The sequence below is a fragment of the Suricata suricatta genome, chromosome 1 (genome assembly GCF_006229205.1).
Source record: "Suricata suricatta isolate VVHF042 chromosome 1, meerkat_22Aug2017_6uvM2_HiC, whole genome shotgun sequence".
NCBI lineage: Eukaryota > Metazoa > Chordata > Mammalia > Carnivora > Herpestidae > Suricata > Suricata suricatta.
The window spans coordinates 156439239-156463507 of NC_043700.1; the positions used below are offsets into that span (position 1 = coordinate 156439239).

The 24269-nt window shown below is 36.7% G+C and overlaps 1 protein-coding gene across 1 annotated transcript in view; it reads right to left on the bottom strand.

The window, feature by feature from the left end:
* The window catches only part of GABRB1 (gamma-aminobutyric acid type A receptor beta1 subunit), a 373510-nt gene that overhangs the window by 236811 nt on the left and 112430 nt on the right, over positions 1 to 24269 (bottom strand). Inside the window, exon 4 of the mRNA XM_029946293.1 lies at positions 8062 to 8282. Within this exon, the coding sequence (XP_029802153.1) occupies positions 8062 to 8282 (221 nt within the window). The remainder of the gene's footprint in view (positions 1 to 8061; positions 8283 to 24269) is intronic.

Sequence of the window (24269 nt, forward strand, 5' to 3'; positions counted from 1 at the left end):
GAGGAACCTAATTATTACCCAAAGCAATCTACACATTCAATGCAATCCCCATCAAAATTGCACCAACATTCTTCTCAAAGCTAGAACAAACTATCCTCAAATTCGTATGGAACCAGAAAAGAGCCCAAATAGCCAAATTATATTGAAGAAGAAAACCAAAATGGGAGGCATCACAATCCCAGACTTTAGCCTCTACTACAAAGCTGTCATCATCAAGACAGTATGGTATTGGCACTAACACAGACACATAGACAAATGGAATAGAATAGGGAACCCAGAACTGGGCCCATAAATGTACGGCCAATTAATTTTTGACAAAGTAGGAAAGAGTATGAGATGGAAAAAAGACTGCCTCTTTAGCAGGTGGTGCTGGGAGAACTGGACAGCAACATGCAGAAGAATGAAACTAGACCACTTTCTTATACCATATACAAAAATTAACTCAAAATGGCTGAAGGACTTGAATGTGAGACAGGAAACCATCAAAACTCTCGAGGAGAAAGTAGGAAAAAACCTCCTAGACCTCCACCACAGCAATTTCCTACTCGACACATCCCCAAAGGCAAGGGAAGTGAAAGCAAAACTGAACTCTTGGGACTTCATCAAGATAAAAAGCTTCTTCACTGCAAAAGAAACAATCAAGAAAACTAATAGGCAACCGAAAAAATAAATAAATTTTAAAAACAAATATAAAAAAATAAAATAAATAAAAAAGAGAACACAGAGATACACATGGAAAGAAGGCAATAGAAAGAGACACAGGGAGAATCCAGTCATGCCAACATGCCAAGGAGAGCGGTCTAGGACAGATCCTTTCCTCACAGTGCTCAGTAGGAACCAATCTTGCCGACTCCAGAACTGTGAGACTACGAATTTCTGTTGTCACCCATTTTGTGGTATCTTGTTATAGTAGCCTTAGCAAACTAATACGATTACATAAAAAATTAACAGGAGTTTTATAAGGGTGGGTCAAGTTATCAATGCCTAAATCTGCTCATTAGTCTTCACCTCACAAACGCAGAGATAGGGAGGAATTTGATGTCTCCTGATGGAAGTGTATAATATGGCTTATGAAGCGGTCTTGTCAAAGCACAACAAAATAGCTAATCTAAATCTAACCAGGCCTCGAATATAGGGCATAGAGAAACACATTTACAATAAGTGGATGTAATCACAAAAGAATCATATGGTTTTTTTTTTAAGCAATTTACAAGGAGGGAAATCAAGGAACAGGAAGTAAAAGAGATTTTGGTATTTAGGTATTTTATTAGTTAAATGTAGTGTGTATACCTGTTTGACCTGTTTCACCTTGACAAATAATAAATTATAAGGCAAGAAAAGTTACTGTGGGTTCTCTTAGTGTTGGTACATAGTACAACAATAGTACACAATTCATAGTGTTGTGGTAAAGATTAAATATGCAATAGAGTTAGAGCACTTAGAGTATAGTTTTAACTATTTACAGAGTTGGGCAAGTTAGCACATTTATAATTGGGTAGTAGTATAGCACTTGTGTCTAATATGGCTTCAATTTTTATATGCTTGGTTATAAGCTAAATTTCTTCATGTAATTGCTATAAACAATCATCTAAATTATGTGCTATGTGTGACTTCCTCTGTATGTGCTTATATGTGCACACAAGCCCACATAAACACTCAACATACTTACAAGGTCCAATGTGAGCCAGTATTGGGCCAGAAGGATTTTCTCTATTCACTCCAATTCCTGTTCTTACATAGCTCCTCAAAACCACCTATCCCCATGCTCGCCTTTGCTAGAAAATGCAGGAAAGAAGCATTGTGAATCTTTGAAAGTAAAGCCAAGGCAAGGGTTAGGAGGGAAAGGCAAAAGGAAGGGCAGTTTTAAGAAGGCTAAATATCCTACTAAAGATGTTCCCAGAATTAAGTCATCCATTCCTGCCATTTTCAGGGAAAGATAAACACAGTTTTTCGGCTTTCACAGGGTTAGGCCTTGGAGAGAATCAGTGTTTGCAGCCAGCTGGATCATGTTTGGACAAGAGGCAGAACACATCTGGTCATTAATAGTGATAATCGCTCTTTGGTGAAGAGCCATCATTTAGATATAGGAAATGTTGCAGCTGACAACTATTGTAGGTCAGGTGACCGCATCTTACATATTTTCATTTCAATTTTTTAAACACTTATTTGGTTTGAGAGAGGAGATCAAAGGTTAAGGAAATACAGTTCACATTTTCAGCAGATATACAATCTTGTTTGTATCACAGAAAAATAACTCTAAGACACAGAAAGATATAACATCAAAAGAGTATTACAAATCTCATGAGCCTACTTGAGATTAAAGCAAAGTAAGGTATCAAATCAGAGAGTTTTTATCTGGTTAAAAAGATTGTGAAAGTCCTCCTGGGGAAAGTGGAATGAGAGAGAGGCTTTTAAGGAAAAGCAGAAAAATGGGAGACAGTGGTGGAGTGAGGGAAAGGGGTTTGGGGATAGAGAAGGGAGAGCTTTTCATCAGGGCTGTAAGGTTGTCAGATAAAATACAGGATGCCTAGTGAAATTTTAATGTAAGATCAATAGCAAATCACTCTTTAGCATAAATATCATCTATTTGGGTCGTATATTTGGGTCATACTTGAGTTGAAACACCCTGCATGTGTTTAGAGAAACAAGTAAGTTGTTTTATAAAAGTTTAGACTTCAGAGAGGGAGGAAATTGCTGATTAAGTTGGAAAGTTGTTTGGTCACATAAAAAAGGACTTAGATTATATACAGAAGAATGAAAATGTAATTTTATGGGGACTGTGGAGACATTTCTTTTTCATGTAGGAGTGATATGATCTGACATGTGCTGTAGGAAGAATAAGATGGCAGTGATGAGAACAAGAAAAATTGAGATAGAAATTGGCCAGGAAGTAACAGACAGTGAGGATGCTAAGTTAGGGGATGGGAATGATTTGGAAGTGGACATAGCTGGGATACAGCAGAGTGGAAGCAACAGACTGGATCTCGGGACAAAAGAGATATAGAGTCAAAACTGCCTACAAGTTTATTTTTACTGACTTAGAGGATGATGACTTTTGTTAGCAGCTGTATGAGGAGGAGAACATGGTTTTAGGAAAACCAGATAATATGGAAATAAGGGCCATGTCTAAAATATCTGGCCAGGCAGGTATGCAGATACAGATGCTCAGTAAGTAATTACAAATATTTTTCTGAACTCAATAATTTGGGATTTTAGATATATAGGCTGTCACATCAGTGAGCTGGTCAAAACTCAAGGATTCCTTCTAGCTCACACTTCGAGGCAAGAGAAGAGCTGGTGAAGGAATAGCAAAAAAGACCAGAAGAATATCAATAATGAAAAACTTGTGGCAGGTCTTAAAAGTCCTGAGGTCGAGGTCAGTCACTGGTCTTAAATCAAGCAGAGAAGTCAGGAGTATAGTTGAGAACAGGCAATGGTGCTGTTAATTTTGGACAGAGCTATTTTAGGAAAATACCACCGGTGGGAGCCAAGGTTTTGGAGACTGTGGAGTAAATGGTGAGGGAGTGGAGGAAACCAAAGAGGTGAGGTGAGAGAGGACTGATTTGAGGACAAAACCGAGGGGAAGGAGCCCATGGAGAGGGAAGACTGAAGATTCGCTAAAAGAAGTGATCAAAGTCTGAAAAGAGTGTGCAATGATAAAATTAAATGCATACGTGGAGAGACTGGCCTTCAAAAGAGGAAATCTCCCTCAGAGTTAAATGGAAGGGAGGAAACAGAAGCTTAAGGATTTGATGCATGGCACTGAGGAATTTGGTTGTTTAGTCTCCACTTTTGAGTTAGAAAGGAAATGACATTATGTGCTCTGAAAGGAGCAGGGTAGAGTGATCATGGGACGCAGTCATAAATTCTGGTCTCCAGCCACATCTCACAGCAAATCACAGACATCTTTTATTTAGACCCCGAGCAAAATAGAAGAGGAAGTAATAGTGACTATGAGGTATTCCTTGGTGTAATGTCACTGCAGAGGTAACCCGAGAGCAAAAAACAGGAGGAAGGGAGTCTCTTTATATTTGCTGAATGTCTGTTACACAGCAGCCTGGTTCCTCCAAAAGCACTAGACTTCCACCAGACACCACCCTGTTCTTTTCAAGTGTTAACGCAACGCTGTGTCATTCCCTGTGTATAAAATTCCCTGATTTGACATAGTTCACAAAAATAGAAAATAACCAACTCTATTCTTGTGGCTTCATATGCACTATGTTTTAGTATCTCATACTGAGTTTGAATATGGAAACAATTTTATTTAGCTTAATGATATGATCATATGATTATGAAATATCTGGTTAGAGGGGCTTTATTTCAGGGACATTCAGAAAATCCCATTGACCTCATCATTGCTAAAACAACCCATTAGTGTATGGTCTCATTTCATAACGACTATTAGCTGGACTTATGAAGAGGGATAAGGCGAGAAGTTTCATTCTCCCGATTACCCATGTCTAAAAATAAGTACAGCTATAAATATGTCAATACATATGTTGTATGATAAGAATTTTCTAGTACATGTGCTCAGGAAGTGATATATGGTGGTTATTCTTGAAAAGGCAATTACAAAGAAAAAAATGCAGATTATCATTTCTAAGACTAGAAAATGTTATATCAGAGAGATTAAAATCAATGTTCCTTAATATATAGGATCAGAGAAGCAATAGAAGTTAGACTTGGAAGGGAATTTAGGTATAATTTTATGCAATCTCTTCCTTTTAAGACTGAGGGATCCAAAGCCCAAAGGAAAAATAGCTTACTTAAGGTAAGTAATCTAGTTCAGCCACAAGCCTCTTGACTCATAGCACCTGGTGATTTCCCCTTTGCCACAATGACAAATTCTTCTGGGGAATTATTTCCAGGGCCAGAATAGTGAGTATATGGCATATGCGGGGCACTCAATGATGTTTTTTTAAATTGGATAATTGTATCTCTGTTCTGGTCACTGATGTGCCTGGGAGTTAGAAAACCATCCTCTAGCACCTAATACAGCTATATAAGACACAATGATTTCAGAAAAATATAATTTAGAATTCACCATGTATTAATATATTCATTATTTCATAAGAATTTCCCAACCCAGAATAAGGGGCTATTAGCCCATTATTATAGGCATAAAACTAAGACTCAGTAAATTTGTATAACTTGGTCAAGGTCAAACAATCAGAAATGCTGGAATTTGAGCCCATTTTTGACTCTGACTCCAGATGTCATGCTATCTTTGCTAGAGCTTATGGTTTCTCTAGGATGTTTGTAACCTCCAGAAAAAAGAGAAATAAACCTGTGAGGGAAGAAGACAAGGGAGGAGAAGGAAGATATGAAAAGTGGTGTGAGGCTCTTATGGAGAACGCTGGTGCCAAAAAGAGATCAGAGTCCACGTGATAGAGGAAGGATTTGTGTTTTCCTTTGGGAAATCCCTTTGCGGGCTCCAAGTCCGGGTTGGTTCCAGAGGAAAGAGCCATGTTGGACAACTTGGAAGGAGGTGCTGTCTTCTGCTGTTTGAAAGGCAGTGGAGTGGGAAGAATACAACTATGGGGATAAAGACAGCTGAATTTTAGCCCAATCCCTGAGACAAGACCCTTAGAAATGGCCCTTTCTATTTTGTGCTAAAAACAACCTATTAGTGTATGGTCTCATTTCATAACGACTATTAGCTGGACTTGTGAAAAGGGATAAGGCAAGAAGTTTCATTTCCCTGATTACCCATGTCTAAAAATAAGTACAGCTATAAATACACCAATTCATATGTTTTATTGGTATAAAATGAAATGTGTTCAATTTCAAGGTTCTCAAATGTTTTTCTTCCTTTACATCATTTCTCATTGGTAGAGGCTTCCAATAATTTGAGAAATGCCTGAAGTGAGATTCTGTAAAATGAGATTGTAACCCACTTTCTTTCCTGTAAAAACCTTGATTGCCTTAAAAAAATTTTTTTTAACATTTATTTCTTTTTGAGAAAGAGAGTGCACATGCACAAGTAGGAAGGGGCAGAAAGAGAGAGGGAGACACAGAAGCTGAAGCAGGCTCCAGGCTCTGAGCTGTCAACACAGAGTCTAATGCGGGTCTCAAACCATGAACTGTGAGATCATGACCCGAGCTGAAGTCGAACACTCAACCGACTGAGCCACTCAGGCACCCCTGATTGCTTTTTATTTTTTATACAAAAACAACTTTTTATGCATTCTTGACTAATCACATATAGTGATCATACATGTGATTGATTAGCTTACTTGGTTGGGTTATGGAATTATTCTCCCAGAATACTTTAGAATAGCAATTTGTCCCTTTACACCATGGCTATATCTAATAGAAGTTTCAAAGGTGGCAATAAATTACAACTGCTTTCTAGGATATATACCATTATTAATATACCATTGATCTTGGATTAGTATATTTCATCAAGTCATTATCAATACACTCAAGGGAATTGTTGGTTTATTTTACCATTTTTCTGAGAGACCTTTAGGTCAGAGATTTTAAACTGGAGTTGAAAGACTTTGAAGTACTGAAAGAGTGAAGAAATTCCAAATATTATTTTGCATTTGATGCTATTTTACTATGCAAACAAAGTCCAAATCTATCAACTAAATAGTCAGCCACAGGATTAAGTTCAGAAGTTTTATCACATATCTAGTTTTTTTTTCCACTTTCACATTATTTTGGGGATATTTGTGAATGTACAGAAATTAATTGTACAATTTTATCCCTTAGCTAGAGTTTTAGTTTAGTGTTGGTGGTGTGTGAAGAATTTTAGGGGGGTTATGAAGACTCTAAAATAATAGGAAAGTTTGTACAATATGAGTTTGTGCATATAGCTCTCAACACTTCTCAAAAGGATCACAAAAGGTAACAACAAAGGTTTGCTTTCTGTTTTTTAAAGGTGACAAGAAAAGTTAAAGAACCACCACTCTACATATTCTACAATAACATGCCACAATTCAGGTATTTCTTTGGTAAAATAGGAAGCTTACTTGAATTTTGGCCCTAAAATTTTTAATAAACCCTTAACCAAATTAACCTTATTAATAATAAGTATATGATACCTCTTTTATACTTGATTCTTAAAAATAAATCTAAAGTGGTGCAAGTCAATGTTGATATAAATTAAAGGTAACCTAAAGAAATGAAGATATATCATGTTCATGGATTAGAGTGTTAGTTTTAAGATACTAATTCTCCTCAAATTGATCTATAAGAGTCAATGTAATCTCAATTATAATTCCAGCAGACTTTTTAAGGTAGAAATCCACAAGTTGATTCTAAAAGTTATAGGTAGAAGCAAAATGTCTAGACTATCCATAGCAATCTTAAATAATAAATACAAAGTTGGAGGACTTACACTACTTCATGATTTACCACATAGCTATTGTAATTAAAATAGTGTGATACTGCTGGTGAATAGACAAATAGAACAATGGAATAGAATAAAGCCTAGAACTAGACTATCAGTTATCCAAGCAAAGGCACCAACAAATCTGGTGTGAAAAGAAAAATGTTTTCAATAAATTATATAACTGGATATTCATATGGAAAAAATTAAATTTCAACCCCTACCTTACACGAAACACAAAAATTAATTCCATATGGATCATATACCTAAATACAAACACTAAAAGAGAGATTTAAGGGATGAAAACACTATGAATCTTCTCAAAGTCACCACAAAATATTTTCCTCCTTCTTCAAAGAATTCTTTCCCAATTCTCTTTCATAATTAAGTAGCTGTACTTAATCAAGGAATTGGCTAAAATAAGATATAACTTATACAATTAGTTAGGTATAAAATCTTGCAAACATACACTTTCTTATTTCTAAAGTTTATTCTTTAAAGTTCAGGGCAAATAATTCACTTACCTTTGATGAACAAAGTTACATAGACTTAGCTCAAATGATTCCAAAAGAGATTTTTCTGGTCTTTAATATAATCTTTTTACATAGATGAAAGTATCTGCATATTCTCCTATGTGCTTCTCTTCCCTCTGCTCATTTCCAAAAGTAAAAAATAAAACATAACAACAGCACCAACAGTGAATCATACAACACAAAGTCATTTACCGGAGTCCGTAGAGAACTGTTCCATCAGGATGCAGTCGGATCATTCGATTCTTGACTGTAACCCCATGCACAAATGATTTCTTGTCATTCAGAAAGTAGGTGTCTGGCACCCAGAGTTGGTCAGCTACCCTGTTGTCTAGTGTGAGATTTAGCGGGATTCCAGAATAAGAAAGCCTTTTGTCTTTCCAAGATTGCTGGAAATACATGGTGAGTGTATAATCCTGTGAAATAAAGGAAACAAACAAAAAATTGGACTCTCATTATCATTATCATCATCAAAGGTCTTCTGTATGAAAGTGATAGTGTGTAGTATAGTGTATTCCCAGAGATCTACTGTGCTGCTGTTCCAGAAGAAGTTACACCTGAATACACTGAGTATGGGACAACCAGTATGTTAGAAGTGCTGGAGTAATCATTGAATGCATGGATAAACATTCACTCCAATGTAGGGTAAATCCATTTAAATGAATTTTAAGGTTTAAAGTTAAGGTCATGATCATGAGGAGGGTCACAAAAGAAAGTTGTACTGAAAGATCCATGTTCACAAAAATCTACATCTGGATATTATATTTATGGTACTATCTTGGAGGGGAGTGTGTGCTCAATACCTAAAAAAAATTATGCACTTAATAGGAAAGGGTGTTTCTAAATTGCAACTGCCTCTTGAATGAATACTGCTATTTGCATTGAAAGGGTCATCAATTACCATTATCTGGATCTTTCTAGCAAATTGCAACTTGTGTATTGGTACTAAAAAGTAGCTTATAAAAGCACCTTTGGATGGAGATAATTATTTGGCCTGAGAACTGAAATTGGTGGTGGAACTGCTCAACCATTTCTCTTACCTCATTTCTGCTTTGCTTTAGAAATTTGTTTGAGTTCAGGGCTGGGTTTGTATTTGAGTTTGTTTCCAAACCTCTTGTACAAGGTAACACTAAGGACATCCCTTTGAACTGTTTTTTTTTCTGCCCAGGCTTCCCCTGGCAGTGAGAGTCAGGAAGATTTGTGTTCAATAAATAGATCAAGTTACTGGAGAAGGACTGTGATAATTATCTTATAATTTTAGTTGTCTGCTTTTAAAGAACTTTATTAATAATTGTCCATCAAAAATGGTAGCAGTAAAATCATAAAGTCTTTGAGATGTGAGTCCCAATATAGTAAAAATAGAAAGTTCACTTATTCCTTTAAAGCATATTTATCTGTCAGTAGTGACCGTGAATGTTTTAGAGAGTTAAGAAAACACTACATAACACCTGCATAATGCCTGTGTACCGCCATTGTTGCATATACCATTAATTGAGAAGCATTGAGTCACATCATGTCATACACCTGGGCAAACGGCACGTTATATAGATCCCTTTATGGATCTGTATGCATTTCTGAGAAATCTCAATATATAAGACAGTATTCACTCTGGATAATGAGTTCCAGTGTCCTTTAACCATTATATTCAAGAACACTTACACTGTTTATTCAAGTAACATCTTGCAATAATTCAATGCCATTCTTTCTTGTTCAATGACAAGGACATTAGCTCTTCACTATTAATCACACAATATCCCTTAAAGCTCTAAAATCTCCTTCCACTTTACCTTCATTTAGTAAAAAAGAAAATCCACAGGGTTATATACAATTCCTTTCTCAACTGCTACTATTCTCATTTGCATTCTCTTCAATTTCCTAGCATCACAACTTTTTGGAGGAAAAATGAATTGAACAGATTCTGGACCTTAGATTTCAAAATATCTTGATTCCAAAGCCTATGACATGTAGAGCTATATAACACTAGTAACTAATTTAGTTCCTTGTACCTCAGATGCCTCATTTTTAAAATGAAAATAAGAACATTTACTGACTTATTGTGAACATTACTTGGGAAACTATGTGAAGGCTCTTTAGTAACTGTAATATGCTAAACAAATATATGATCTTCAAAATTATTGCTATTTAAAGATTGGTATCATACTTCTAAATTACTTTGAGCGTGCATATTCATTTTCATAAGCATTTCTATTTTTAAAGAGATTTTTACAAAAAAAACCTTGTAGGCAGAAGGACCCCATTGACCATGAAAATCAGCAAATGTCTGTGACCAATTGTAAGTCTTGGTGCTTGGTTCTTATTTGTAATTCAGCCAATGTAAGAAAATTAATAACTATCCAAAGACATGTTATTGTAAACTTTGCCATGGTGATCAGCACAGTCAGCAATGGAATACATGTTTTAGTACTCATGCTGAATAGTCATTAGTTTCCAGATCTTCACAAGTGGTACAAAGGATTTCCTCACAATGAGATCATGGGGCAAAATCCTTATTCTACCTTTTCCTCAATAAAGTTTTAACACGTGGTGAGGGAAAACTTATGAAGGTTTATAATGTCAAACAATGCTCTGATAATAAATGCTCTAATTAAAATAGGAGTTTGTGGTAAGTAAACGATGGAGAGTAGAAAGGAGAAAGTAATGTAAACATGAGTAATCTCTGCATAGATTTGAGTGTGTGTGTGCGTGTGTGTGCATTTGTTTAGACTTTTCCCTTTTCCTCTCTGGAAACTATTTTGTTTCCTGTAGAGAGAGAACTCTACATACTCAGTGAGATCTTTGCATCTTTGTTCTACATAACTCTTTTTTTTTTACTAAATATTGACAAAAACTCACATCATGATTCTAAATTAAAGTAGTAATTTCTATTTTCAAGAAGAAGTAATTCATCGAATTGAAAATGTACTTATGCTTGTATGTTACAACTGGAAGTGGATGATATGGCACAAATACTCTGCAGAACTTTTTTTATGTATGTCTAGCATTATTATCCTAATCTATGACCTATTTCCATGATAAATGAAAATATCAACATAGGAGATTGATAACCTTAATAAAAACTTTTTGAAGATAATGATAGTTGTGGTGATAATGATGAACATTATGCAAAGACCTAAAACACAGCCAAGTCTCTTTTGTACTATCTGTATGATAGCACATGCATAACAATAATCCTTTTCTCCTGGAGAAGGCTCTTTGCTCTGTGCTTCTTGTAGCCTTTCCAATGTCATCACATTTTGTTCTTACAACCTTGTGAGACAGGCAAATTCTCTCTGAGACAATTTATTATTTACATGTCTGAGAAACTACTGTATTTTAAGGAAATGATTCTATCTGCATCTTAATAGAAATATTAACAGTGACATCTGAATATAATAAAGTCTATGACTTGTTTTGGCATGCTATATTTTTAGACAGAAAAGAAAGGCTTATAATCGTTGTATTTAGTTTTCTCATACACCAGATTTTCTATTAATTCTTCATTAGTCCAAGGTGTAAGCACTCAAGGGAGAATGGAAAATTTTGCAGCAAGAAATTAAAGGTAGCAATACTTTGAACAAGAACACTAAAACCATTTTTCTTCCAGGTGTATTTACAAGTGTTCAACCAGCATCAAGTATGCCTGCTACTCTGAGAAAGGAAGAGCACTGTATTTGGAAACTATGGGCCATAGGGTATTCTCTGACACTGAAGCAAATTAATGGGATTAATGGGTTTGAGTGGGCTAATGAAATTGGTCAGGCTAATTCAGGCATGAGAGAATTAGACTCATTGAGGAAAAGCAAGATAGATGATACCAAATCAATAGTGCTCTGTGAAACTCCAAAGAACATATTTTTTTAATCTAAAAATGTCAAGAGAATAAGAAATTATTTATAATAAAAAATCATTCTTGTGGAGAACAAAGGTTAAATCACTGGTTTTAAACTCAAGGCAATGTTGCTCCCAGAGGACATTTAGCAATCTCTGGGGACAGTTTCGGTTGTCACAACTGGGAGTAATGATGTGTGCTACTGGCATCTGTGGGTAGAGGCCAGGGATGCCTCCCCCCACCCCCCACACACAACATACACACAAAATGCACTACCCAGCACGGATCCCACTACAAAGAATTATCTGGCTCAAAATGTCAATAGTGTGAAAGCTAAGAAACTTGACTTAGATGAAAATATCTTTCCTTTTAATATCAATAAAATATTTCAAAATGCTTTATTATTATTTAACATGAAAATCAAGTATATTCACTGGTCTACTTGAGCTTTTAACATATTCCTCAAAACCTTGTTTTGAGGGAATTCTGTCGTTGGATGGTTTATAATTTGCCACTTTACTGTAAGAAATCATTTCATAAAAATCCATTATCTTGCATTGGAACAGGGAGAGTTAAGTGTTTTATTGAGGTACTCATATTACTAGAATCAGCTCTGAGTCATTATACTGGGCTAGAAAAGTGGTCTTTTATGAGCTGCCTCCACAATCAGCATGTCTCAGGCTAGTTGACTTGTTAGTGAAGAGACAAAATATTGCTTTAACATCTAGTAATATTGCATCTACTCAGAAGGATCATTTGGCCAATCCTTTCTGTTCAAACTCTTCTCAAGAATGGAGAGGTGAGTGTGTTTGTGTATATAAAAGAACCAGTGCTCTTACACACATTTGTATTTTATCTTTCATAAATTTGAACATACATTATGAAGCATCCTAACCACAAATCCGCATTCCCTATAAAATATTCATGCCAGTTTAAGTGAACTGTATATGTGCTCTTTCCAAAGCTGAGGCTGCTTTTGCTAAGAGCTGATTGTGGCAGAGCTGTGCATCATTGCCTGCTAGTTCTGTGGTCCCTTCTGTGATAGAAACTGCCCTGCCTACAGCCCCTGCTGATTGAACAAGGCCACATGGGAATTTCACGATCTTGCCCTCCTCCCACCTTCAGAACAGAGAGAAGATCCCCGATTTAAGAGCAGCTGATTCACAGGCAGGAAATAAACCTGTGCCTGACTCAAAAAGATGACATGAACCAATCAGAGTCCTCTCCCAGAAATTAGCTCTTGCATAAAGAATCTGAGACAGGAGCTGTAGGACTCAGTGCAAAAGTCATGACATAGAACTAGGTCCACACTATTATTATGAGGCTATGAAAGAGGAGACACTGTGAATAAAAAGAGAAATTCAGCCTACACAGAAAGGGAATGGAGAAAGGGAAATAGAGCAGTAAGAGGAGGAGTCTGACATCATTAGAGAATGAGCAACTGAGTTCATAAAGACTGTCTACTTCCTATTTCTAGTTCTCAGGAGGTCTGGACATGTGCACATGCTCAATACTTTAACAACTTAGGAGCCTTCTTCATATCATTACAATAAACTCTGCTTTCTTTGTGCTAGTTAACTTCATTTTTATTTTCTCCAACTAGAAAAAGCCATAATAATTATGCTGATCAACATCCATATCAGAATATAATTAAGAAAAAATTGCACATATTAAGGAAATCTAATAAAACCTCAATCACCTGGCCTATCTTTCTGGTTTAAAAAAAGGGAGGTATTATGAGATTTGAGACCCAGAGATGTTAAAAGACTGAAAAAAAAAAGAAAGACATATTTTTGCTTTGCTTACTAACCAGAAGAGCAAAGAGAGAGAAGGAAATGATATTTAACTTTTTTCAAGATGATTCCCTATCAAACACAATGACAATTCTGAAGAAAAGTAACCTGAGAATTCATCCAAAGGATACAGGACTGCTGATTCACAGGGGCACATGTATCCCAATGTTTATAGCAGTGATTTTGACAATAGCCAAATTCTGGAAAGAGTCTAAATGTCCATCATCTGATGAATGGATAAAGAAGACGTGGCTTATATATGCAATGAAATATTACTTGGCAATGAGAAAGAATGAAATCATGCCATTTGAAGCAACATGGATGGAACTGGAAGGTACTCTGCTAAGTGAAATAAGTCAGGCGGAGAAGGACAGATGCCATATGTTTTCACTCATAAGTGGAACAGGAGAAACTTAACAGAAAACTATGGGGAAAGCAAAGGGGGAAAATGGTTATAAACAGAGCGGGAGGGAGGCAAACCATAAGAGACTCTTAAATACTGAGAACAAACTGAGGGTTGATGGGGGGGGCTGGGGGAGAGGGGAAAAGGTGGGGATGGGCATTGAGGAGGGCACTTGTTGGGATGAGCACTGGGTGATGTATGTAAGTGGTGAACCATGGGAATCTACCCCCCAAAACCAAGAACACACTTTACACACTGTATGTTAGCCAATTTGACAATAAATTATATTTAAAAAAGAGAGAAAAGTAACCTGAGACTAGGAGTGCATACTGGCAACAAGTAGTATAGCTTATAAATAGCGGGGGGGGAACCCCACACAGCTTGCATCTCAAGTTTAGTGGAAAATGGCCTCATAAATAAACCAATTTAAGCTGTAATTGAAATGAACCACACAACATCTGTTTCTAATGCAATCTCCTGTTTAAATAAATGTTTTTGTATCAGTGTCACCATTAAATACTTTCTGCAATGGAAATTCATATTGTATCTCCAGATTTGTTGTTAATTTCTAATCTTTTATATTTTATCTAGTATTATGTTAACTATTAATATATGTTTGTTGTGCTTACCCCATAGCCATGTTTTGCTACGATATCTTTAAAATACGTGCATTTTCATTGTCTCAAGAGCCATATTCTTATTTATTATTGATTTTTTTCCCACACACTGTAGCTTTGTGCTATGCCTCAGAGAACATAGTCTTCTTTACCTTTGCCTCATCCTAAATGGCCCCATTTGGTTTATCCGTCTGTGCAGTCAGACTTTTTGTCAGTCTTGTGCTTTGGTCTGAACAATTCTGGAGTTAATCATCCTCGTGGGAAAACAGAAACAGTGAGAGTTATGGGCTTTTACCAAATAGAGGGACCTAAGAAAATCACATGGGCAGTTGTGATCATTGTGATACCTGCACACATATATGACATGGAATGTGACAAGTAGAGAATGCACTTGGGTTCTGATGCAATGAACTGCATGAGGCTACTGGACTGCCACTACTGGAGACTGAGACTGTACAATATGAGAGTTTTAGCATTTTTAATCTAATATCTACTGTAGAAGCTATAAAGACATATTGTCTTTACAAATATAAAAACATTTTTCTATACAACAAATCCAATTTCTTCAAATGGATATGATAAAATTAATGTTCCATCCAGTGACAGTTTAAATGTCTTATGTTCTAAAATTTAAATAATCAGAAGCTCAAATAGTTAGAGTTGTTTCCATGGCAAGATATATTGAAGTGTTAGACCTGAAGCAGGGACAATTTTCTAGAAACATCTGAGTCGAAAAGATCTTAGGTTATTAGAATGACTGAGTCACTGTGTCAACATTTAATGGTTATTTACTATGCTTAAAGAATTCTAGTAGGCCAGATGCTGAAGTGAAAAAGTTGAATAATGCATTTTTCCTGCCTGCCTCAAAGAACTCACAGGTCAGTGAGTGAGACTCAGCACTGATTAATCCCAAGCTGTCCCACTGTCCTTAGTAGTCTCCTCAGCTCTTCCTTCACCTGTGTAACCAGAGCCCTGCATGAAATTCCCTCCACTTCAAATACTCTCAGAACACGGAGTAGTTTCACTTGTCTTCACTGGTAGCTGCCGACTCAAGGAGACAAGATTATTGAGTAGGAGCATATTAGTTTAACAAGCTTTGGCATTAACCTAGGGAATAGATAGATAAGTCAGAGTTGGCTTAACACCGCACTGAAGGGGAAAAGGCAAAGAGGTAAAATGTGTGCAGCAGTGAAGTTAGAAGAGAGCATCGGGTATGACCACTGGGTTTCTGACATGAGTAGAGAGATAACAACAAGAATTGAAGACGTGGGGCTGAGGATGACTAATGTATTTCGGGCTGGTGTGTGCTGTGGGTGTCAGTGGCATTTGCACATTGAGGTGCCAAGTCAGTAGTTATGGGCCAGATTATAGGAAGACGAGGCTCAGAGGGAAACAGAGCCATGTGAGTCATGAGTGATAGATGAAGTCATAGGAATGAATTGGCTCACCATGGAGACAGTGGAAGGTGAGAAGATAGAACCCCTGGGAAATTTGATTCTGCGATTAGTCACTCACTCCTTTGAGCTCCCACAACACTGTTCTCCCTCTTTGATTGTAGCACTTGCAATTATTTCTCAGTCTCACTGGATTCTGAGCTCCCCACGGGCAAAGGATTTTTATTTTGTTTTTAATGTTTAGGCCATGGCATAGTGTGCAGTGGATAGCACAAACATGCTAACTAAACCTGAATTAAGCAATAACTGTGTTAGTACAAATTCATCCTCTTACATCCCAATTTTCTGAAAAAACTTGTTATCCTTAGATAATATACATGGGGATTTTCAGTTAACTAAAATAATTACTAATCTTGAATATTTTTTCTCTAACTATTCAAGATTAATGAGTCCATAATTCCCACTAACATAGGTAACTGATAAATCTCTGGGAAATGAGAAGAACATATGAAATTTAAAACAAACTTTTTAGGAATGAAGTAACAGTGACTTTCTACAAAGTTCTAATAGACATATTTTGAAATGTATCTAATTAAATTACACTGATAGTTTCAGTAATAACTTCTCATTTTGTAAATATAGGGCTATTACACCAAAGCTTTAAAAATGGAATGTATTCAGTGAATCTTGTAAGCTCATTTACAAATTAGTCAATATTCAAAGTTATCAGTAAAATATTAAAATATTTATTAGTTCATCAAGAGAATAATTCGTAAACATTACTGATGTTAAAACCAACATAAGTAATTATATACAGATGACACACTAAGGTTTTTCAAACTTCCTTCAAGTTCCAGAGATTCCTAGGAAATTAGTACTTTTTTTCCCCTAATATCTAAGTAAGAGCAGAAATAAAATCAGATGCATGGAGCATTTTGTGGATCATTCAGAATGTGGCAGTTTTGGCTGACCATCCTCAGGTGAACTGCGGTAACCGTTATGTGGTATGCATGGCACTTCAAGAAAACTAAGTTATGAAGTGATGTAAGTAAGCTTGGAAAAAATATGAGAATCAGAATCAAACTAAAATTCTATTAAAACACACACTACCTAGAAGAGATGGAAAAAACTTTATGACTATTTTCTAGCCCAGGAAGGTAGTCTTCTCTTGTGAATTGTGATCTTTTAGTGTGAACAGAGCTTAAAAGGAAGCAGTCAGTAAAAAATAAGAATTTTGTTATGTTTTGTTAGAGGAGAATAAGATCTTAGGAACTCCCCCCCCCTCCAGTCAGATGGTGGTATATATTTATTTATTTACTTGTTTATTTATATTTAAATTCAAGTTAGTGAAGTTTTTTTAATGTTTATTTTAGAGAGCGGGGGGAAGAGGCAGAGAGAAAGTGAGACACAGCCTGAAGCAGACTCCAGGCTCTGAGCTGTCAACACAGAGCATGACAGAGGGCTCAAACTCATGAATCCCAAGATCATGACCTAAATTGAAGTCAGAGACATAACTGACTGAGTGACTCAAGTGTTTCAGGAGCAGAATTTAGTGATTCGTCACTGACACAATACACCCAATGCTCATCCCAACAAGTGCCCTCCTTGATGCCCATCACCCATTTTGCCCATCCCCCCATCCACCTCCCCTCCAGCAACCTTCAATTTGTTCTCTGTATTTAAGAGTCCCTTAAAGATTCTTTTTTTTTTTTGAGAGACAGAGAGAGACAGTGTGAGCAGGGGAAGATCAGAGAGAGAGGGAGATACAGAATCAGAAGCAGGCTCCAGGCTCTGAGCTGTCAGCACAGAGCCAGACGCAGGGCTCAAACCCATGAACGTGAGATCATGACCTGAGCCGAAGCCTGACGCTTAACTGACTGAGCCACCCAGGCGCCCCCTTAAAGGCTCTTAAGAGCCTCCCTTTCTGTTTTTATCTCATTTTATTTTTCCTTCTCTTCCCCTATGTTCATTTGTTTTGTTTCTTAAATTCCATATATGAGTGAAATCACATATTTGTCTTTCCCTGACTGATTTATTTCGCTTAGCATAATACACTCTAGTTCCATCCATGTTGTTGCAATTGGCAAGATTTCATTCTTTTTGATAACTGAGTAAGGAACTCTTAACTTTTTTTAAATGCTTATTTATTGTTGAGAGAGAGACAGAATGTAAGCAGGGGAGGAGCAGAGAGAGTGGGAGACACAGAATCTGAAGCAGGCTCCAGGTTCTGAACCGTCAGCACAGAGCCCAATGTGGCACTCAAAGTCATGAATTATGAGATCATGACATAGGCCAAGATTGGACACTCAACAAACTAAGCCACCCAGGCACCCTAGGAACTAACTAAAAATTAATAGAGTGGAAAGGAGAGATTGCTATGGTATATGGTGATATCTCTCTCAAGAGCCAAGTATTTCTGATATCTCTTACAGCTGTCACTTACCCTTCCGGGAAGGAATCCTATAGAAACTCTCAGAACTTTATTTTCAGACTTTCTAACAGGAAGATGGATTTCCATCAAATTATCCATCAGATTGTCATCCTAAAGAGACTATGGATAATGGTCTCTTGGGAGTCCCTGGGGAACTCTCCAAATAGAATGGGTAGCCAAATTAAATTCCCAGATGTCAACTTTATCATGTTTGCTCTCTTGCTCCATTCTCTCTCTTCCATACCATCTTGCTTTGTTTAGTTTTCTTTTAATTTTCCTTTTAGAGATAATCACTATCAACATTTTTGTGGCTAGCTTTTCTTTCTATCTACTTAAAAAAATAAGGTCATCCCATATATACTACCTTTTTATCAAAAAATTATTATCTCTTCTACACAGCTTTTTATTCATTCATTTGCCTATCTGTTGTTTATCAAGATCTCTTCCTCTATCCTACTTTCTTTCACTAACTGGTAACTTGGTGAGCAACATTTTATATGTTTGCTCATACTCATACAATTATATAGAAACATATATAGGTATAGATAAGACATTTATCATTGTTCTTTTCAAAAATAGCATTATACATATTCACTGCTATGAATCTTTCTTTTCTTAATGAACAGCACAGAATTGTTCCAAATCAATGGGTAAAGATATAACATTCTAATTGGTGGCTATACAGTGTATTATAATATAGAAATTAATCATTATTCTATTAATGGCCATTGAGATTATTTCAGAGTTTTTTTTTAAAAAACTTTTTTAATGTTTTTTATTTATTTTTGAGAAACAGAGAGAAAGCACAAGCAGGAGAGGGTCAGAGAGAGAGAGAGACACACACACACAGAATCGAAGACAGGCTCCAGGCTCTGAGTTAGCTGTCAGCATAAAGGCCAATGTGGGACTCAAACCCACGAACTGTGAGGTCATGACCTGAGCCAAAGTTGGACGCTCAACCGACTGAGCCACCCAGGTGCCCCCAGAGTTTTTTTTTACAACTAAAAATAACACTGCAATAAATATTTTTGATAGATCACAAGTACTAATGTTTCAGTACATCTTTTGCCTTGTGTGATGCTATGCTCTGGAACTTAATATGACAACTTGCTAAGACAAATAAACATAAAACCATAGGCTACTCCTTCCATACTATAATGTTTTAAATATTGAATGAAATTCAAATTTATAAAAAGAATGAACTAAGTAAGGCACTTAAAAGTCAAGTTTAGGGGTACCTTAGTGGCTCAGTCAGTTAAGCGTCCAATTTCGGCTCAGGTCATGATCTCACTCGTGGGTTCAACCCAGAGTTGGGCTCTGTGCTGACAGCTGAAAGCCTGAGGCCTGCTTTAGATTCTGTGTCTCCCTCTCTGTCTGCCCTCCCATGCTCATGCTCTGTCTCACTCTGCCTCTCAATAATAAATAAAAATGTTAATTTTTTAAGTTTATAGTTTATAGAACTAAAGAGCTACATCAGTATCCATACTGGCCATCCTCGGAGGATCAAACTCATTGAGCATCTCTTCAAAGTTCTGTTGGTCTTTGACTGGATGTGACTAAAAAGTGACTGGGCAGACACTGCTGCAGAGAAGGACCTTGGCAATGTTATACCATTTAATGAGAAAAATACAGAACAAAAACAAAGCCGTAATGTGGTTTGTGAATTCTAAAGCTAGTAATTCTGGTAAAGTTAATACTTCACTGATGCAATTTCATAGTCAATGGTCATAGCAAACATGCATATTTAAAGAGATTTGCATTAAGGATATAGACTGGACCAAACCAGGAATAAAACCTCCATGCTAACACCATGCTAAAACAAGCTGATCCATCAACTAACTCTTTGGCAAGAATAGAACTAGGATAGTTGGAATCTAGTTAAAGCTTTATTGCTTACTAGGTCTATGATCTTAGAGCAAATTTGTCACCTAGTCTGAAATTCAATCTCCTTATCTGTGTGAAGGGCAGAAAAACTATGAATAAGTCAGTGGGAATAGTAAATCAAAATAATGTATGTAACACTTCTAAAAACCTGTAAAAACTATATGTAAATAAATAACAAAAACCAAGTAGCTTTAAGCATGTCACAGAACGATGTAATGCCTAATATATATCTTTACTCTCTTCAGCTAAGTTATCAATGCCCCTCCCTAAATACTTAATAAGAAATGCCTATTGCTAAACATTTAATGGTAGTAGGTGCTTTCTATATATTGTTTAAACTTCACAGCACCTTTATGAAGTTGGAATTAGAATTACCTTTTATAAATGAGACTCTGAGTTTAAGAAATGCCCAAAATGACTCCACTCAGAAAAGTCAGAGTTGTGATTTGAACCGACATCTGTCTGACTTTAAATTTCTAGCCCTTTCTACACTGTAACAAGCCATGGCTTACATATGTATCACAAGCACAAAAGGTTTTTCTCCTAGGACATGGTTTTTGTCTCCGGCCTAAGACTGACTTCTGACTTGCTTTTTTATGGATTAATCATTAACAGTCAGTTCTAATGTAGACTTTTCAGTCCTCTCTGATGTTTTATCCATAAATTTGCCTTCGTCAGCTGTTGCTGGTAATGAACTCCATTGCCATGGTCTTATCTCTGTGCAGTTGACATCCCCACAGAATGCTAAATATAATCAATTGTTCATCACTGCCCTGGATGATTCTTCAGATGTTAGCTGAGGGAAAGACACATTTTTGTTCTACTATAATCCTCAAGGAGTAAAGGAAGTAGAATAAATTTCTTTTGGTAGGATGGCTTCCCATCCAAAAGCCTGCCAAAGTATCTTACTACTTCCAAGTAAAAGCCTTCTTAATCATTAGCTATGGTCATAACTGTATTTTCCTTGCTGGCAATTATTTCTAAGTAATAGGAAGATGAAAGGCAAACATGGGAAGTGCCTAGAGGTTAAGGATCTCTTAATTTAGATTGTATATGCATGATAACACTCTAGAAGAGAGGGAACAGGGAACATGCATGTGTTGAGGGTAAGGTCTACTAAGGTTTACTTTTATGCCTCCAGCACCAGATGATGGAATGCTGAAAGAAACAACTATTCAGGGCCCCAAACAGAATCATGTCCACCTACACTTAAGTCTAGTTCTCCCTCTCCGCCCCCATCTCCACTCCCCATGTTGATCAAATCAGTCACTAAAAATCTTTCTTAACTCTTTTTTCTCTATCTCATTTTCCATATTAAGCAAGTCAATAAAACCTGACATTTCTACCTCATAAAAATCTCTCTTTATTCCATCTACAGATGCTATGATCTGGTTTGGCATTTATCATTTCTCACCTGATTAACTGTAAGAGGCTCCTAACTAGTCCTCTACTCTTAGTCTTGTTCTTCTTTCCTAATGCATTTGATATATGGCAGGTAAAGTGGTATTTCAATTCCTTAAAATTGCATTATGATTATGTTGCTCCCAAGGTTAAACTTCGATGGTGCCTCAGTGTTATGAAGATAAAAATACAAATTACCCAAGGGCAAACAATGTGTTTCTTTTGTTCCTGTCTCTCTAGCTGCACTCCTTTACTTGATTCCTTTTCCACTCTACCATCCAGCCATGCTTGTCGTCTCTCAGTTCCTCAAACACACAGTATTTTCTCTTGCTGTGAAGTCCTCTTGGTCTAGAACAGTCATTCTTCTTCTCTTGTCCCTGGCCACCCCCTACTAAATCCAGGCCTCAGACTGGAAGCCAAATTGTACCTTTCTAACCCTAATCAGAAGCCAGAAAGTCTGGGTTTGGTCTCATTGCTCCTCTAGGACCCTCTCTTCATAGCCTGTATTTCTATGCAAGGAAAATTGGCTGGGTGCTGTTCTATTTCCTCCACCGGGCTGTGAACACCATGAAGATGTATCTATTTTGTTATTCCCTGTGCTGAGGACAAGGCCTGCAGCCTAAACGGTATCCAACAACTACTTGTTGAGTGAATCAATACATGGTTGAGAGGAGAGATAAATCCAGAGGCAGACAGTCCAGTTAAAATTGCAGCAGAGGTGAAACATACTAAGAATCTGAAGGGGGGCAGAGTAGGAGTAGCATAAGGAGAGGAGTAAGAGACAAAACATTGGAAGGAAAGAGAATGGATTTAAATTGGTTGCTGTGAATATGAGAAATAAAGAAAACAAGGCAATTACTAGAGGGGCACCAGAATTTAGGGAAGAGTTGATGTATTTGTGCTGGATATTAATTCAAAGAGCTGAATTGGAGACATAAATATTATAGCTGATAATAAGATAAATAGATATCAGGGGCACAGATTAATAAGCCCTCATCAACTATATGAGTATAGGATTAATGAGATTATCAAAGTGAATTTATCAAAGAGGCAAAACAAGGATGTAGGACAGAAGTTTGGTGCATGTCAGTCTTCCCCCGCCTACCACCCTGCACTGGCTAAAAGCCAAAATTCCCTTTCAGTGTGTGAATACGGAGCAATTGATCCCATTATCACTCAAAGGAAGAGATGGGTATTAGTGACCATGAATAGTCTAAATATCAAAATCTATAGATAAACCCCAAACCCACGTTAATAAATTTCCAATATTTAACTGCAAAAACTGTTTTCTCATGGAAAGTGGGAGATGTCAAGGACAAATAAGACTCCCTTTTTAAGCAATATTATTTTGTTTATTTTTAGTGTGCCTTATCCACCCGCTACAGGAGGTGTATGTTTCAAAGTTCGGCATCAGCAACAAAAATGACCCAGAAAAAGAAATTGCCTTGAATAATTTACCACCCAGCCAATCATGTTTCTAATTAAATTGTGGAGTCACACACCAACACATTCCTTTTGAGCATATTTAAAAGGTATTAATTACTCGTATTCTCGGCTTTTCTTTGTCATAAAATTTTTTCTAGATATATTACTTAAACAAATTCACATGGGAATTTGATTTGCTAATGAGAATAAACCTAAGGATTGGGAGAAGGGGGCTTAGAACTATGGATAATTTTTGTCAAATCAAATTCCCAGTGAGCAATTTTATCTAGTAAAATGAAGGGGTTGCTTAGATCAATGATTCTCACACTCAGTGTATGTAATTAACAACAGGACTACTTGGACTACTGAATGTGATTCTAAGGAGCACCATCTTGAAATTTCCTTTTTTTTGGATGGATGCTTCCAAGCACATTATTATGCTATTTAATTCTCAGATTGTAATTTGAGAAATGGTGGCCTAGGTTTTGTTCTTCAAAATCCTAAATGATCCATGTCTGTGCTTTCATTAGTCTTATATAATATGTATCTATTCCTGTCTCTATTTACTTATTTATTTAGTTACTTATTTAGTGAATGAGCGAGTGAGAGGGAGAGCGCACTAGTGGGGGAGAGGGGCAGAGGCAGAGGGAGTGAGAGGATCTTAAGCAGACTCCGTGCTCAGGGTGGAGTCTGACATGGAGCTGGATCTCACTTCCAAGAGATCATGGCCTGAGCTGAAATCAAGAGTTGGAAGCTTGACCGATGAGCCACCCTGGTGCCCCTGTCTCTACTTATAATGTCATTCCCTATTTTATCAATTTGCTTTTGTATTCTTTTCACTGAAGCAGCAAGGTAAGCCTAGAAACATCTCAGTGTTGCTCTATAAGAAACACATTTTCTTGAATAACCAGAGGAAAAGGGACGAATAGAGAGGAAAAGTAAAGAAGACAGAGGGTCCTATTAACTTTACTTTCATATCTGTGTCCTTTCCTGCCCTTCCAACTCACTACTTCTAGCTTAACACATTTGTTTTTCAACATGTAAATCAGACGCATATTGAAAATTGAATCCCTTTCTTTTATTAATGTGATGGATCACATTGATGGATTTGCGGATATTGAACCAGCCCTGTAACCCAGGAATGAATCCCACTAGATCATGATGGATAATTCTTTTTATATGCTGTTGAATTCGATTTGCTAGTATCTTGTTGAGTATTTTTGCAT